At 39.4% G+C, this 11661-nt stretch overlaps 1 protein-coding gene across 1 annotated transcript; it reads left to right on the top strand.

Annotated features, from left to right (window-relative positions):
- Positions 1-79: 79 nt before the first annotated feature.
- On the top strand, positions 80-10296 carry LOC103478789 (uncharacterized). The gene is made up of 8 exons (XM_008432843.2): positions 80-908; positions 4543-4655; positions 4985-5088; positions 5620-5794; positions 5867-5975; positions 6330-6415; positions 7302-7372; positions 8684-10296. Exons 1-8 carry the CDS (start codon positions 465-467, stop codon positions 9886-9888), a joined length of 2307 nt encoding a protein of 768 aa, XP_008431065.1. The 5' UTR covers positions 80-464; the 3' UTR covers positions 9889-10296.
- The last annotated feature ends 1365 nt before the right edge of the window (positions 10297-11661 follow it).

The raw sequence follows: 11661 nt of genomic DNA, 5'->3' as shown, positions 1-11661 counted from the left end.
CAGGGCCTGAGGTCAGGGCCTGAGGTCAGGACCTGAGGTCAGGGCCTGAGGTCAGGGCCTGAGGTCAGGACCTGAGGTCAGGGCCTGAGGTCAGGACCTCAGGATGAATCAACAGATGATCACATTTGCTTGCCACTTCTGTGGAGTTTATTTCAGAAGACAGTGTAGCGTATGGATGAAATGTAGCTGCTATTCTCATATCAAATGGGAAAATCTGTAAATTTGGCTACATATCAGTTTGAGGAGCTGTTTGTTTCTCATATGTTAAGTTATTTGTGTTCTTTGTAGCTCTACTGGCCACTGAAGGTATTTGTATCTTCACCACAGGGGGACAGCTAGAGCAGAGCCAATCAGCCTGCAGCAGGTGTGATAATGAAGCTGGCAGGTGAGCTGTGACATCAGATCCACGGGTTTTCCTGCTGGGTTCCACTTTTCTCCGGCTTTGCTCTTCCTGTTGGCTGGTCATGTCGGGTTTTCTCTGGCTTCTCTGGAGTCTGTTTCATGTCACACTTGGAGGCCCGGTTCTGCATCCGACGTCGTCAGAGGAGATGATGAACAGCGTCCCCATGCCTTCCTCCTACCGCCTGCCAGTTTTCCTGCACGCATCGATGCCGCTGGTTCCAGCGGAGCTGTTCCGACCAGCTCCGTACGGAGGGCCTCTGCCCGCCGGGCTGGCCGGGCTGCTCGCCCCCCCGCCGCGGCAACATAAGAGCATCCCGGAGAAGGTGGCCCGCGCTGTGGAGGCTTGGTGCGGCACAGAGACAGTTTCGGTCCGCGTGGACCGCTTCCTGCTGCGGGCCTGGAACGTGCCATCCCTGTTCCGGATAGGCTCGTGCGCACCGAGCGAAGCGACATCCCGGTACTTGTACTTCCAGTACGGCCTGCTGGAGTGTGGCGGAAAAGTTCAGGTCAGAACGATCATCTTACTGTGAACTGATATGTTTGTGAAAGAGGACAAATATTAGAGAAAGTGATTAAACCAAACCCTACATATCACTGTCTACACTCAAAGAAATTAATCTTTGACCTAACATAAGTTTTATTTATTTATTTTTCCAACAGGTTATACATGATTGTGTTTCAGATGAAGGCAAACAAAGATATAATCTCACATTATAACCTTATGTTTATCTAAGATCAAATTAACGAATTAACATAACTATGTCAAATCACTTCAGATTGACAAAAGACAAATTAGTTGAACTAACTAGACTTTGTTAGTCTTTGTTAGCAAACGCTCATTCAGTGAACTTATTTTGCATTTGTTCACTAAATATAAGCAAATTATGTAACTTTAACAACTAAGTTTGGCTTTCCATCAACTGATTTTTAATTAAACATTTTTTCCCCTATATTAACTAAATTCAAGTTTGTAAACAGGCTCCACACTCGATGATGAAATGGGTCTAATGTAATTTTGTTAATGTCTTTATTTTAACACCAAAGATTTAAAACATAAAAGAATTTTAACCAAGTTAAAAAATACCAAAACTCTTTTTCTCAAAAACACAATATCAGTTTGGCACCACTGATATTGGATGAGGTGTCCAAGATCTCATGTCTGTCACCTATTTGGGGAAATAACAGATTCAAACCACAGGGTTTAGAATATGACTTTAGTAAAATACGGGACCTTTATAGTGAAGGAGTCTTGATGTCCTTTGAACAACTGCTAAACAAATACAGTCTGACCCAAAAGCACTTTAAGTACTTGAATACTAGAAGCTTTGTTACTGCCTCACTGAAATCCACTGCTGAACCTCCACTCTCTACTATGGAGAATATTTAGTTCACCATCAGGGTAGAGGCCTACTTTCCCAATTTTATATTTTTCTTTTAGCTTTGGAAGAAAATACTCGTATTTAGAAGCATGAAAAACTGATCTACAAACATGAATGGAATAACTCATGACTATTGGCTCAAACGCAAAATATTAACACAAGGTTTAGACTATTGCAATACAAATGGTTATTTACAACGTATATCACTCCTGTAAATCCATTTCAATTCAAATATTTCTGATGTGTATGTTAAATGTAATATAGATAAGGATACTCTTTTCCATTGCATGTGGCAATGTATAGAGCTTCAAACTTTATGGAAGGTTATCATGTTCATGATTGAACAGGATGTTCCAGAGGACAGTAAACTTTGATTACTTCACATTTTTCCAGATGGATTTAAAGGACCTACAAAGAGAGAGAAGCTTGTGAGTTTTTGCCTCTTGCAGGCTGAACATTTGATTGCTCTGAAGTGGAGGAACATGGAAAGACCAAAGACAAATGAATAGATCAAATTATTGAACATGGCAATGGAAAACTGACTTGTATAACAAAAGGAAAGCTTCCAGACTTTAAAGATATTTGGTTTTCCTTCCTACATCTTGCCAAACACTGACATGTAAGCTTGATTTTTCTTTTTTTTGTGCAGATAGTGAGCCCTGGGGTTGTTTTTTGGGGGCTCGGGGAGGAATTGCACATAATTTTTGTCTATTTTTTTTCCATGTTTTGTTTTGTAGCAGAAAATTCTAATAAAAATATTTCGGGGGGGGAGGGAACTAAGGGCCTGCTCAAAAGTCATGGAAACGGAAAGCTCATACTTGTTAAATATTGGTTGGTACTCACTCATGGCACCAGGATTCTGTATTCAGTTACCTGGTCCTCAAAGCAGACATGAGCCCATCAAGCGGTGTGGTTTTTACACTACACCTACATTGGTGCAGCATTCAACCAAAATTAGCCTTCATAAAAGGATTATATTAATTCTGGTACAGGCAACCCTCTTTAAAGTAACTTCCAAACAGACCATTTTAAGTGAAAGGTGAGATTAAGAAAAGGGGGGAAAAAACCCAACAGATTTTGTCTGTACACAGATTATGTCTGAACGGTCGCGCCTCTTACCCTGTTTAACATGTAAGTCTAGCCAACCTCCACTGATTTAATTTTGACCGTCACAAACTTCTCCATCTATTCCCAGCTCTGCACACCCATCTGCTCTGAGGAGACTACCTCTTCTTGCTCACTGAGCTTGTATTCGTCACTTCTCCTAAAATCCACTTTAAACTCCTTGGTGTTGGCTGTGTAAAGGATCAAGTTATTAAAAGTGCACCACGCTGTGAGTCGCTCCACCTCGATCCTGCAGACAGATTCATCCCTGCTGAGATGAGACCTGCTACAGCTGTGTCATCTGCAAATTTAACAAGAGTGCTACTTTGGTGGACTGAGTCATGTGTATGTAGAGTGAAGAGCAGAGGGCTCAGCACACATAAAGTACTTCATATAGCAAAGTAAATGGCATTACTCCATTATTTGCTTGAGTTGAAGCAAAAAGTAGTCAGTCGAAACATTCTTAAGAAGGTCACTGAAATGCTGACTGAAACATCTGATTGTAGAGAAAATTCTCTCCATGGGCTTTGAGTTTGGCCAGTTTGCTGACCATATTAGCCCTGTGATACCATGGTCATTAAATCAGCTACTGGTTCATTTGGCAGGTTCCAGGTCCTGTTTGAAAATAACATTTGCCAGCAGTGTGAAGCATAAACTGCACAGCGCTGAATTTAGAGTTGGTGAAATGACAGCCTGCAGGTCACATTGTTCTCCAAATATAGTGGACCTAAAGTAACCTGGATTTTAAACCTCCCCACTCTGCTGCAGAGTCTGGGGCATTGATTTCCATCTTAATGGAGCATTCTGTAATAGTCTTGTTTTTCTAGAAAAAGCTGAAGAGCTCGTTAGCCATTTCTTAGACACTATTGATGTTGTCTGGTTTAAGAGTGGCTTTAAAAAAGGAATGCACCAATTTTAGTTCATGTACTGGAAATGTTTCTAAAAGCCATTGAAACACTGACTGCAGCTACAGTACGCATCTTATAAAACTCCATCAAACTCTTGAATAGGTTGTGTTTCACAAAGGGTGGCTATTATTGCTCTCCAATCACACTCTTTCCTTCCACTAAACACTTTATGAACATGTTTGGATGGCTCTGAACAGACGGTTTCCTAAGGAATAACCTTTTCCATCTTCTGCTCACTGTTGTGGCTATCTTTGATTTTCTGCTAAAAAATTGATGACATTTCTTTCCATAATTACATAGACCAACTTACATGAAATCCTTTTCAATTGGCCTAATAAATAGTTTTCAATTTAAAGCATACAATTAACATGTCTGCATAATGAATGTGTCAGTTTTATGCTTTGAATTGATTTCTTAAAGATTACTTATTGATTACTTCAGTAATACCCAATACACTAAGATGCACTTAAATGAGCTACATGTCAGCTTGCAGTTCTTTGGTTGCATTGATATGAATTCTAATCCATTTCTGAAATGATTATTTTTTCTTTAGTTTAGCACATTAGTTGTTCCAGTTTTCAACTCAAAGTAGTATTGGAATATTACACACTTAAAAATTCTTCAAAACCAAAGACCCCACATGTCACAAACCTCTATTGTTCTGTGACATTTTCTCCTGCTTGTTTTGTTGACTGGATACAAAATGCGTTGCGTAAAAATCTGAAGGTCTTTTTTAAATTTCATTCCAGGTTGCTGGTGGTCAGCTGGTTTATTCTTACCTGTTGAACTACACTCCTCCCTCACAAGGCTATGTCATCAGAGTTTTTCCAATTAATCTTCCCATCCACTGCTATTATAACAGGTAATTATTGATAACTACAATTTTTGTTGAACTCTTAAAAAGCTACATTAAGGAAACAGAAGTGGAAAAACACTTTTCCAGACCACAAAGTAGTTCATGATTAATGATGATCAGTTCAATGAAGAACACGTATCTTAATTTGGCTCAGTTTTATTTGTACAAAGAACCAAAACACTGTAGCAATCCTAAATATCCAGTTAAAAGCAAGGACATGGCTCAAATCATGTTATGATGTGTTAAAGAGACTGTTGCATAATAAGCTGCTTTTAAACAACCTTCTTACTTATTATTTATCATTCTGACATCATATGAATCTTCTTGTGCTTCAGGTTTCATTACTCTTACAAAGTTGGTTATAGACCACAAGTCCAACACACAACTTTTCTGAGGAGTATCAAGAGTAAACTAACTTTCAGCCTTACTGTCTGTAATGGTGGGTATTTTTTATCTTCAGAATTTTGCTTTTTTTAATTTTTTTATTTCTGAGATTACTTTGAAAGGAATTTAAAGTCAGTTGCAGATTTTGTTAATTACTGAAATGCACATTTAAAGTCTGTCTCTAAAAGGTGCATCTCACTGGCCAAAAAGTGAAGCACCTATAGGAGAAAATATCTGCTTGGGAAGAGAACTCTTTACTCTTTACTCCCTGTGGGATCATGGGAACGGGCTAAAACTCTTCCTATTGGTTCCAGTGTTGGGCCTCTGGTCCAGTCTAGCCCTGTTCTGGAGATGCCAGCTCTTTGTAAATATCATTTTGTTCCCTTTTGCTGGTTGGCATGAGTACGATTACATCTAAATTGAATAACTTCTTCTGTGTGCTTTCTTTTGGTGAATCGATGTCTAAGCTTTCAGATTCACATGTCTGTGCAAAAATCCTAATTTAATGTGTTTACTTAAGCTGAAATATGTCTGTCAAATAATCTGAAATACTTGTAAATTGAAAATTGTCTTCTGTTTGTATTAGCCCAGTGGGAGCCCCTGTCCCCAGGTCATACGTTCTATTTAGGAGAGCAAGTTTATTTTTTGGCTCAGGCGGGAACTCTGTTGGCTGGAGAGAGGCTTTATGTGGATTCCTGTCAAGCCACAAGTTCTGAAGATCCAAGCAGCTTGCCTAAAGTGGATATCATCACCAATTACGGGTATGCACCAGCCAACATACACATACTGTGGCATTTGCTTGGCTATTTCCTGATTTTAGTTTATTGTTGCAGTTGCATGACAGACAGCAGGAGGGAGGGCAGCAGTTCTCAGTTCCTGTCAGGAGGTGGCAGTGTGGTGAAGTTCTCAGTGGATGCCTTTCTGTTTAGAGGAGTCTCACAAGTAAGGTTCACAGTCTGCTTAATGTACTGACTTCTCCAGGTCAAGTCTCTGAGGAAATGAAAGGAGCAGAAGAAAATGTCACTAAGTACACACAGAGGTGTGGAATTAAAAATAGCCTTTTTCCTGATGAAACACCTTCTGAAATCAATGGTTGGAAACTTTAAAACGTGGATTTCTAAAGAGCATGCTTTTACACTTGTAAAGCTTTGAATGAGTACCATAGACTTCAGTTCTCGTCTGGAACATGTAGATGTTTGCACAGAATCTAGCAGCGTCGTCAGCAGCCATCTTGGAGAATCCCATGCTTTCTGTCCTCCTGAGAAAGTTCATGGTTTCCACCCACATTGTCTGCAGGTGCAGCACCTCCACTGTACACTGTCAGTCGGTCTGAGCACTTCAAGCATCGCAAAGTCCTGTAACTTCAACAAGGCTGCTGGCAGGTTAGTGACTGAAGAAAATTACAATTAATCTAAATATTTTTTTATATACTGACAGTAACAATTTTGCTAATAGTTAAAATTGCTTTAGTATGTCTATTATTTAATGTATGGCATGGGACCACAGTACTGTACTGAACATCAGACGTTCAGTACAGTACTGGTGTTTTGATTTTCTTGAACTTGAGCCTTCTCTTGAAACACTAGACAGAAAAAAATACTGAATCCAATTATTTATAATATGTTGAAGTTGTGCCTTTCACTATCAATTCAACCTGGAGAGACTCACACCGAAAATGCTGCAATTAGAAACTTGATGATGCTAGTTAGTGTAAAGCGTCTACCGATTTGAATTTAAGCCTCAAAATGTCTTAATGTTTGGAAATTGGTGAGACGATGGTGGCTACAGTGGTAGCTTGGCCTGCAATCGGCAGGTTGCTGGTTGGAGCCCTCCTCCACCCTCTGTTGTTGTATGCTTGGCCACTTCACCCATCTTGCCTACTGGTCAGAGGGCATCGGTGCACGACCGCCTCGCTTCCCAAGCACTAGCTAGGACTGACTGTATGAGTGTGTGTGAAGGGTGTTGGGATAAATCACTATACATGTACAAACCAGTCACCATTGGAGTAAACTGTCTTGTAATTAATGAATTAATTATTATTAATAATAATAATTGTTAATTTTGTAAGTTGTATTGAAAGATTCATGTGAACCTCCGACTGTAGTGTTTCCAAGCAGAACATTTTTATTGTGACATGACCTGTTAATTCATATGTTGTCTGTTCATTGTTTCCACAATGACATTTAGAAAAAGTATTTTGTCACCATATTTCACTGAGTAAAATATACTTAACAAACTAATGAACAGAATTTTCTGTTTGATATGTAGGTGGGAAGAAATGTTGACTTCCCCCACAGTGTGTTCCTGCTGTGATTCTGTGTGCACTGACACAGACATGTGTAAGTTTGCAAATTATGATTTATGATATTGCATCATTCCTAGGCCTGTCGCGATAAACGATAAATCAATTAATCGCACGATTAAACCTATCGACCTCATTTTAATTACCGGCTCCATCGTCTCTTCCTGCCCTTTTTCTTTCTGTTGATGACACTAAATGAAAAAAGGCTCAGCTCCGGTGCTCTCCACTGACCCTCCCTTCCTCATTTCCTTAGTGTAATGTCCAGCTCTCACTACACGAGTTGTCGGCCCATTTTCAAACCCTGAGAGACACATTAGCAGACAGAAGGTCTAACGGTTCGATCGGGTTCGTCGTGCCGTGTGGTGTCCAGCCACATGGTCACAAAATAAAGGCTACAAGTTCAGTTAACTCATTTTAAAACCAGGCATTAATCAGTGCTTTACTAGAATCTACCTGTGATGCATGTGGCTAGAGTCAGCCTAAAGTCCTGACCGAATGAAAATCATTATAACCTATTTATGTCACGTTAACAAAGAACAGCTGAAAAGTTACCGAGTTCATCAACTGCGGTAGCAATTTGGCTCCAACTCTTCTCCTTGTCATTCTATATTCTTAGCACGAAACGTTGAATAAATATTAATGTTGTTTCCACATATCATCTCCGATGTCCGCTGGACTTCGTGTTGCTGTTTCAGCTGTTTGGGATTCCCCTCCGTAATTTCCCTTCAGAAAGCAGGAGGAGAATCCACGCTTTCTGATTGGCTACCCCCTGATTTAGATCGGAGCGGCCACGACGATCCACCGTAACACACCACACACTGCAGGATGATCGGTTACTAACCACAAGCGACAAAGGGCAAAAAATGGTGTAGTCTGAACTACTGCATTAGGTAGTGGGATGTGCCCATCTTTATTTAAATCTAGTGATTACTGAAGGCCAATATAATATACAGACTTCATAATCGGCACTCTTTTGGTTGAATGCAGTATTTTTTTCCACTTTGGCTTTATGTTGTTTAGTTTTTATTCAAGTACGTTTTTTGTTAATGGAGACTGAGAATCCATTAACACTGGAACTGATTAAGTTTATCAGTTCCAGTGTTGTATGTTCTTTTGAAAATAAAGTGTATCTATCTATGGCAGGAAATCACATGCATCATTAGTCATTTCCATTAAATCAGTGTCAAAAGGTCTTGAAACAATATTATCGTTTATCGCAATAATTTTTTAGACATTTAATTGTCCAGCAAAATTTATCGTGACAGGCCTAATCATTCCTCTACCATTTATTGAATGTGACCCATGACCCTATATCTTTGACCTTATTTGGTTGTCTTCTTTCCCACAGCTGTGAAGAACCATGTCAGAAGTTCAGGCTGGCTTGTTGATCAAAAGTTGGAGAATCCTACTGCAAGACAGAGATCTTTTGAAGCTGAGGAAAGAGAATATTTGGATCAAAAAGTGACCAATAAAGACAATGTGGAGGATAGTCAGGCTTTTCTACAGGACAGAAGTAGTTTTAAAGATAAAGAGTCTGTTGCTGGCAGAATAGAATGGAGACAGGTGGTGATCCTGGGACAGGAAAAGGCAGAAGAGCAGACAGAGAAAAAAGCCAGGAACCTGAAAAATGAAGACGGTGAGCTGAAAATGCTTCCAACACACATGTCAGATGAAGCTAGATCACACAATGTAACTGCTCAGGATGGGGAGGAGGGGTTAAATTTGAGAAAATCTGTGTCTAGGTTAGCCATTGTCAATAAAAGCTCAGATGCTTCAGGTACACAAGAAAATGATAGTTATGGCATAGAGTATCATCTAAGCACTCAAGGTTCTTCTGGTACTGTTTCTTCTTCTGAAGATGCCATCACTACTCGTTGTCCACATAGTCACAGTGTTAGTTGTACGAATGCTTATAGTGCCTCCCACAAGGAAAACCATAATTATAATGAGGGACATAGCGCAATATCTAGTGCTGTTGGTATTGAGGACTTTAGCTCTGTTAGTGTCAGAAATAGTTCTGTTAGATTGTCAGAGAAGGTTATACCTGAGGTGGATTTAGACTTGTGGTCAAAATGGGTCAAATGTGTTGATAAATCGACTCTGACCACAACTCTCCACACATCAGTCCGAGCAACAGAATCCGTAAGCGGTAATGGATTGGATGGAGATGCTGATCTACAGGTCAAAGGGTTACCAACAGGACACACTCATCTACGTTTGCTCAGGAACCTGATTTGTAATGATGGGAAGTTGGACATTACTTCTGGCTCTCCGGACCAAACTCTTCCTCAGACTCTACTACCGGCTGAAGGAAAGCTAAAAGATTCTGGCACCAGAACAACACTTCCTAGTTTTGGTTCTCTTTCCATTAAATCAGGGCAAACTCATGCTCTCAACCCCAAGCATTCTGCCATGGTAACGATGACCACTTCCTTTCAGGACTCTAACGGCAGTCCTGTGATTGACAAAGGCTGGGCTGAGGTGGTGCCAGAATGGGTTGTGCAACATTTGGCTTTTCTTGTGCAAAAAACAACTCGGGTTGTACAGAATTAGTCACAGACTTGTTCACCAGTCCCATCAGAGTTTGCCACAGAGTTTTTAGGTATCTTGTTGACAAAACTTCTACACGAAAGAAAAAGTTAAGTTGTCATTTTAGGATAAATGTTTAACTGTGTAGAAGCCTTGGTTTGAGAGAATCTTGTTACCAGTCAGTCTTATCTAGACTTTGGAATATTGCATTAAAGCAGTCTGAGTCCATAAATGTTTCTTCTTTCTGGAGCCCATATCTCAGTTAGTGAAATTCCTTAACTGAGATATGAGATTATAAGCTAAAACTTGTGGTAGCCTTTCATAAAAAACTTCCTTGAAACTGGACCCAACAGAGTAACTGGAGAAATAATACATTTACTAGCTGTATGACTGGACAAAATGTTGATTAAATTTCAAGCTGATCGGTCTCTACCAGAGTTTGATTTATTACAGTGTTTAAATGCGTTGTATTCATAAAGAAAGTTGACTCTGTCATGGCTGTTTGAAGAACTGTAATACCAAACAGTTCGTCATCCAGACTGCATAATTCTGGCCTAAGCACTCTATAAGCCTCAGTGAGAGTTTTGGATATGCGAGGTATAAATATAGTTAGATGTGAGTGCTTGAGGTCAAATCCCAAATGCAGTTTTGTTATGATGACTAGTTTGTTAAAAAGAACCAAGACAGAAATCACAAGAGGTATGGTGGTTTCTCCTTAAGGGATTTTTTGTGCACACTGAGTGACTAGAAGTGCAAAACAAAATTAAGTAGCAAATTAATGTAGTATGACTGTATTGGGCTGTAATGTCTGATGACCTGTGCCAGAAGTTGGTCGACTCCATGGATCACAGATGTGAAGCAGTTATCAGAAACCATGGTTATGCAACTAAATATTTTATGATTCTCAGGAAAGTTGAATCTTACAGGATTTCTAAGTTTATACAGTATCTTTTTGAGTTTGGAAAGATGTCAACACTGCAATTTTTTTGAACATTGTATTTGACTTCCTGTAAAATGATATATAATTACTTTTTCAAAAAGAAAAAAATAGACTTTTTAGACCCAAAAAGAACAATCTTACTCTCATTAGTCCACAAAATCTTACGCCTTTTCCTTTTAGCCCAGTCAAATATGTTTTTCAAGTTGTAACCTATTCAGCGCAGCATTTTTTTTCCCCACTGTGGGTTTCTTGCTGGTAGCTTGGCTTCACATGGATCTCTGATTATTAGTTTTTCTTTTTCTTGTCTTTTTGGTTTTGGCTGCCATTTTAAAGTGTTTGATATCATTTTAGATGAACTGCCCATCATTTTCTGCACCTTATAGATTTTCCCCTCTTTTATTAGGGGAAAAATGGTTTGATCAAACGATGTCCTTCTTCTGAACAGTGTCTTGAGCGACCCTTTTACTCAGTTTTTCAAAGACAAATCCACATCCAGCATATGCAACGTCAGTTGCCTTGATCCTTTAAGGGTCACCTGCTTAACACATTTTTTCACATAATCGATGACCTCACTAACTGAACTTGGCACTGCTATTTTTTTTGAACACACCCCTTTCAGGAAATGATTCAGTTTCAAAGAATCGGCAGCATGCACATCATGCCTGTTGAGTCTGTTGGTTTTCTATACTTCTGCTAAACTGCCTAAAAATGTTTGTAATATGGAAGAAATTCAAACAAAACCAGTGATTTATCTGGCTAGTGACGCAAGACTATTATTTTGAATGTTTCATATATATATAATCAGCGATTCTTGAGAAGAGGGACAAAATGGGTTTAAATTATGACAAATAATGTTG

Source organism: Poecilia reticulata, linkage group LG16 (assembly GCF_000633615.1).
Source record: "Poecilia reticulata strain Guanapo linkage group LG16, Guppy_female_1.0+MT, whole genome shotgun sequence".
NCBI classification, from domain to species: domain Eukaryota; kingdom Metazoa; phylum Chordata; class Actinopteri; order Cyprinodontiformes; family Poeciliidae; genus Poecilia; species Poecilia reticulata.
The sequence above is the reverse complement of the archived record's forward strand: the minus strand, read 5'-3'. Positions and strand labels throughout refer to the sequence as shown.

Bases quoted from the DNA above. Each gene is read 5' to 3' on its own strand.
- LOC103478789 (XM_008432843.2), top strand. From the start codon at position 465: ATGTCGGGTTTTCTCTGGCTTCTCTGGAGTCTGTTTCATGTCACACTT. The intron at 909-4,542 runs GTCAGAACGATC...ATTTCATTCCAG, and splicing joins AGTGTGGCGGAAAAGTTCAG to GTTGCTGGTGGTCAGCTGGT. The intron at 6,416-7,301 runs GTTAGTGACTGA...TTTGATATGTAG, and splicing joins TTCAACAAGGCTGCTGGCAG to GTGGGAAGAAATGTTGACTT.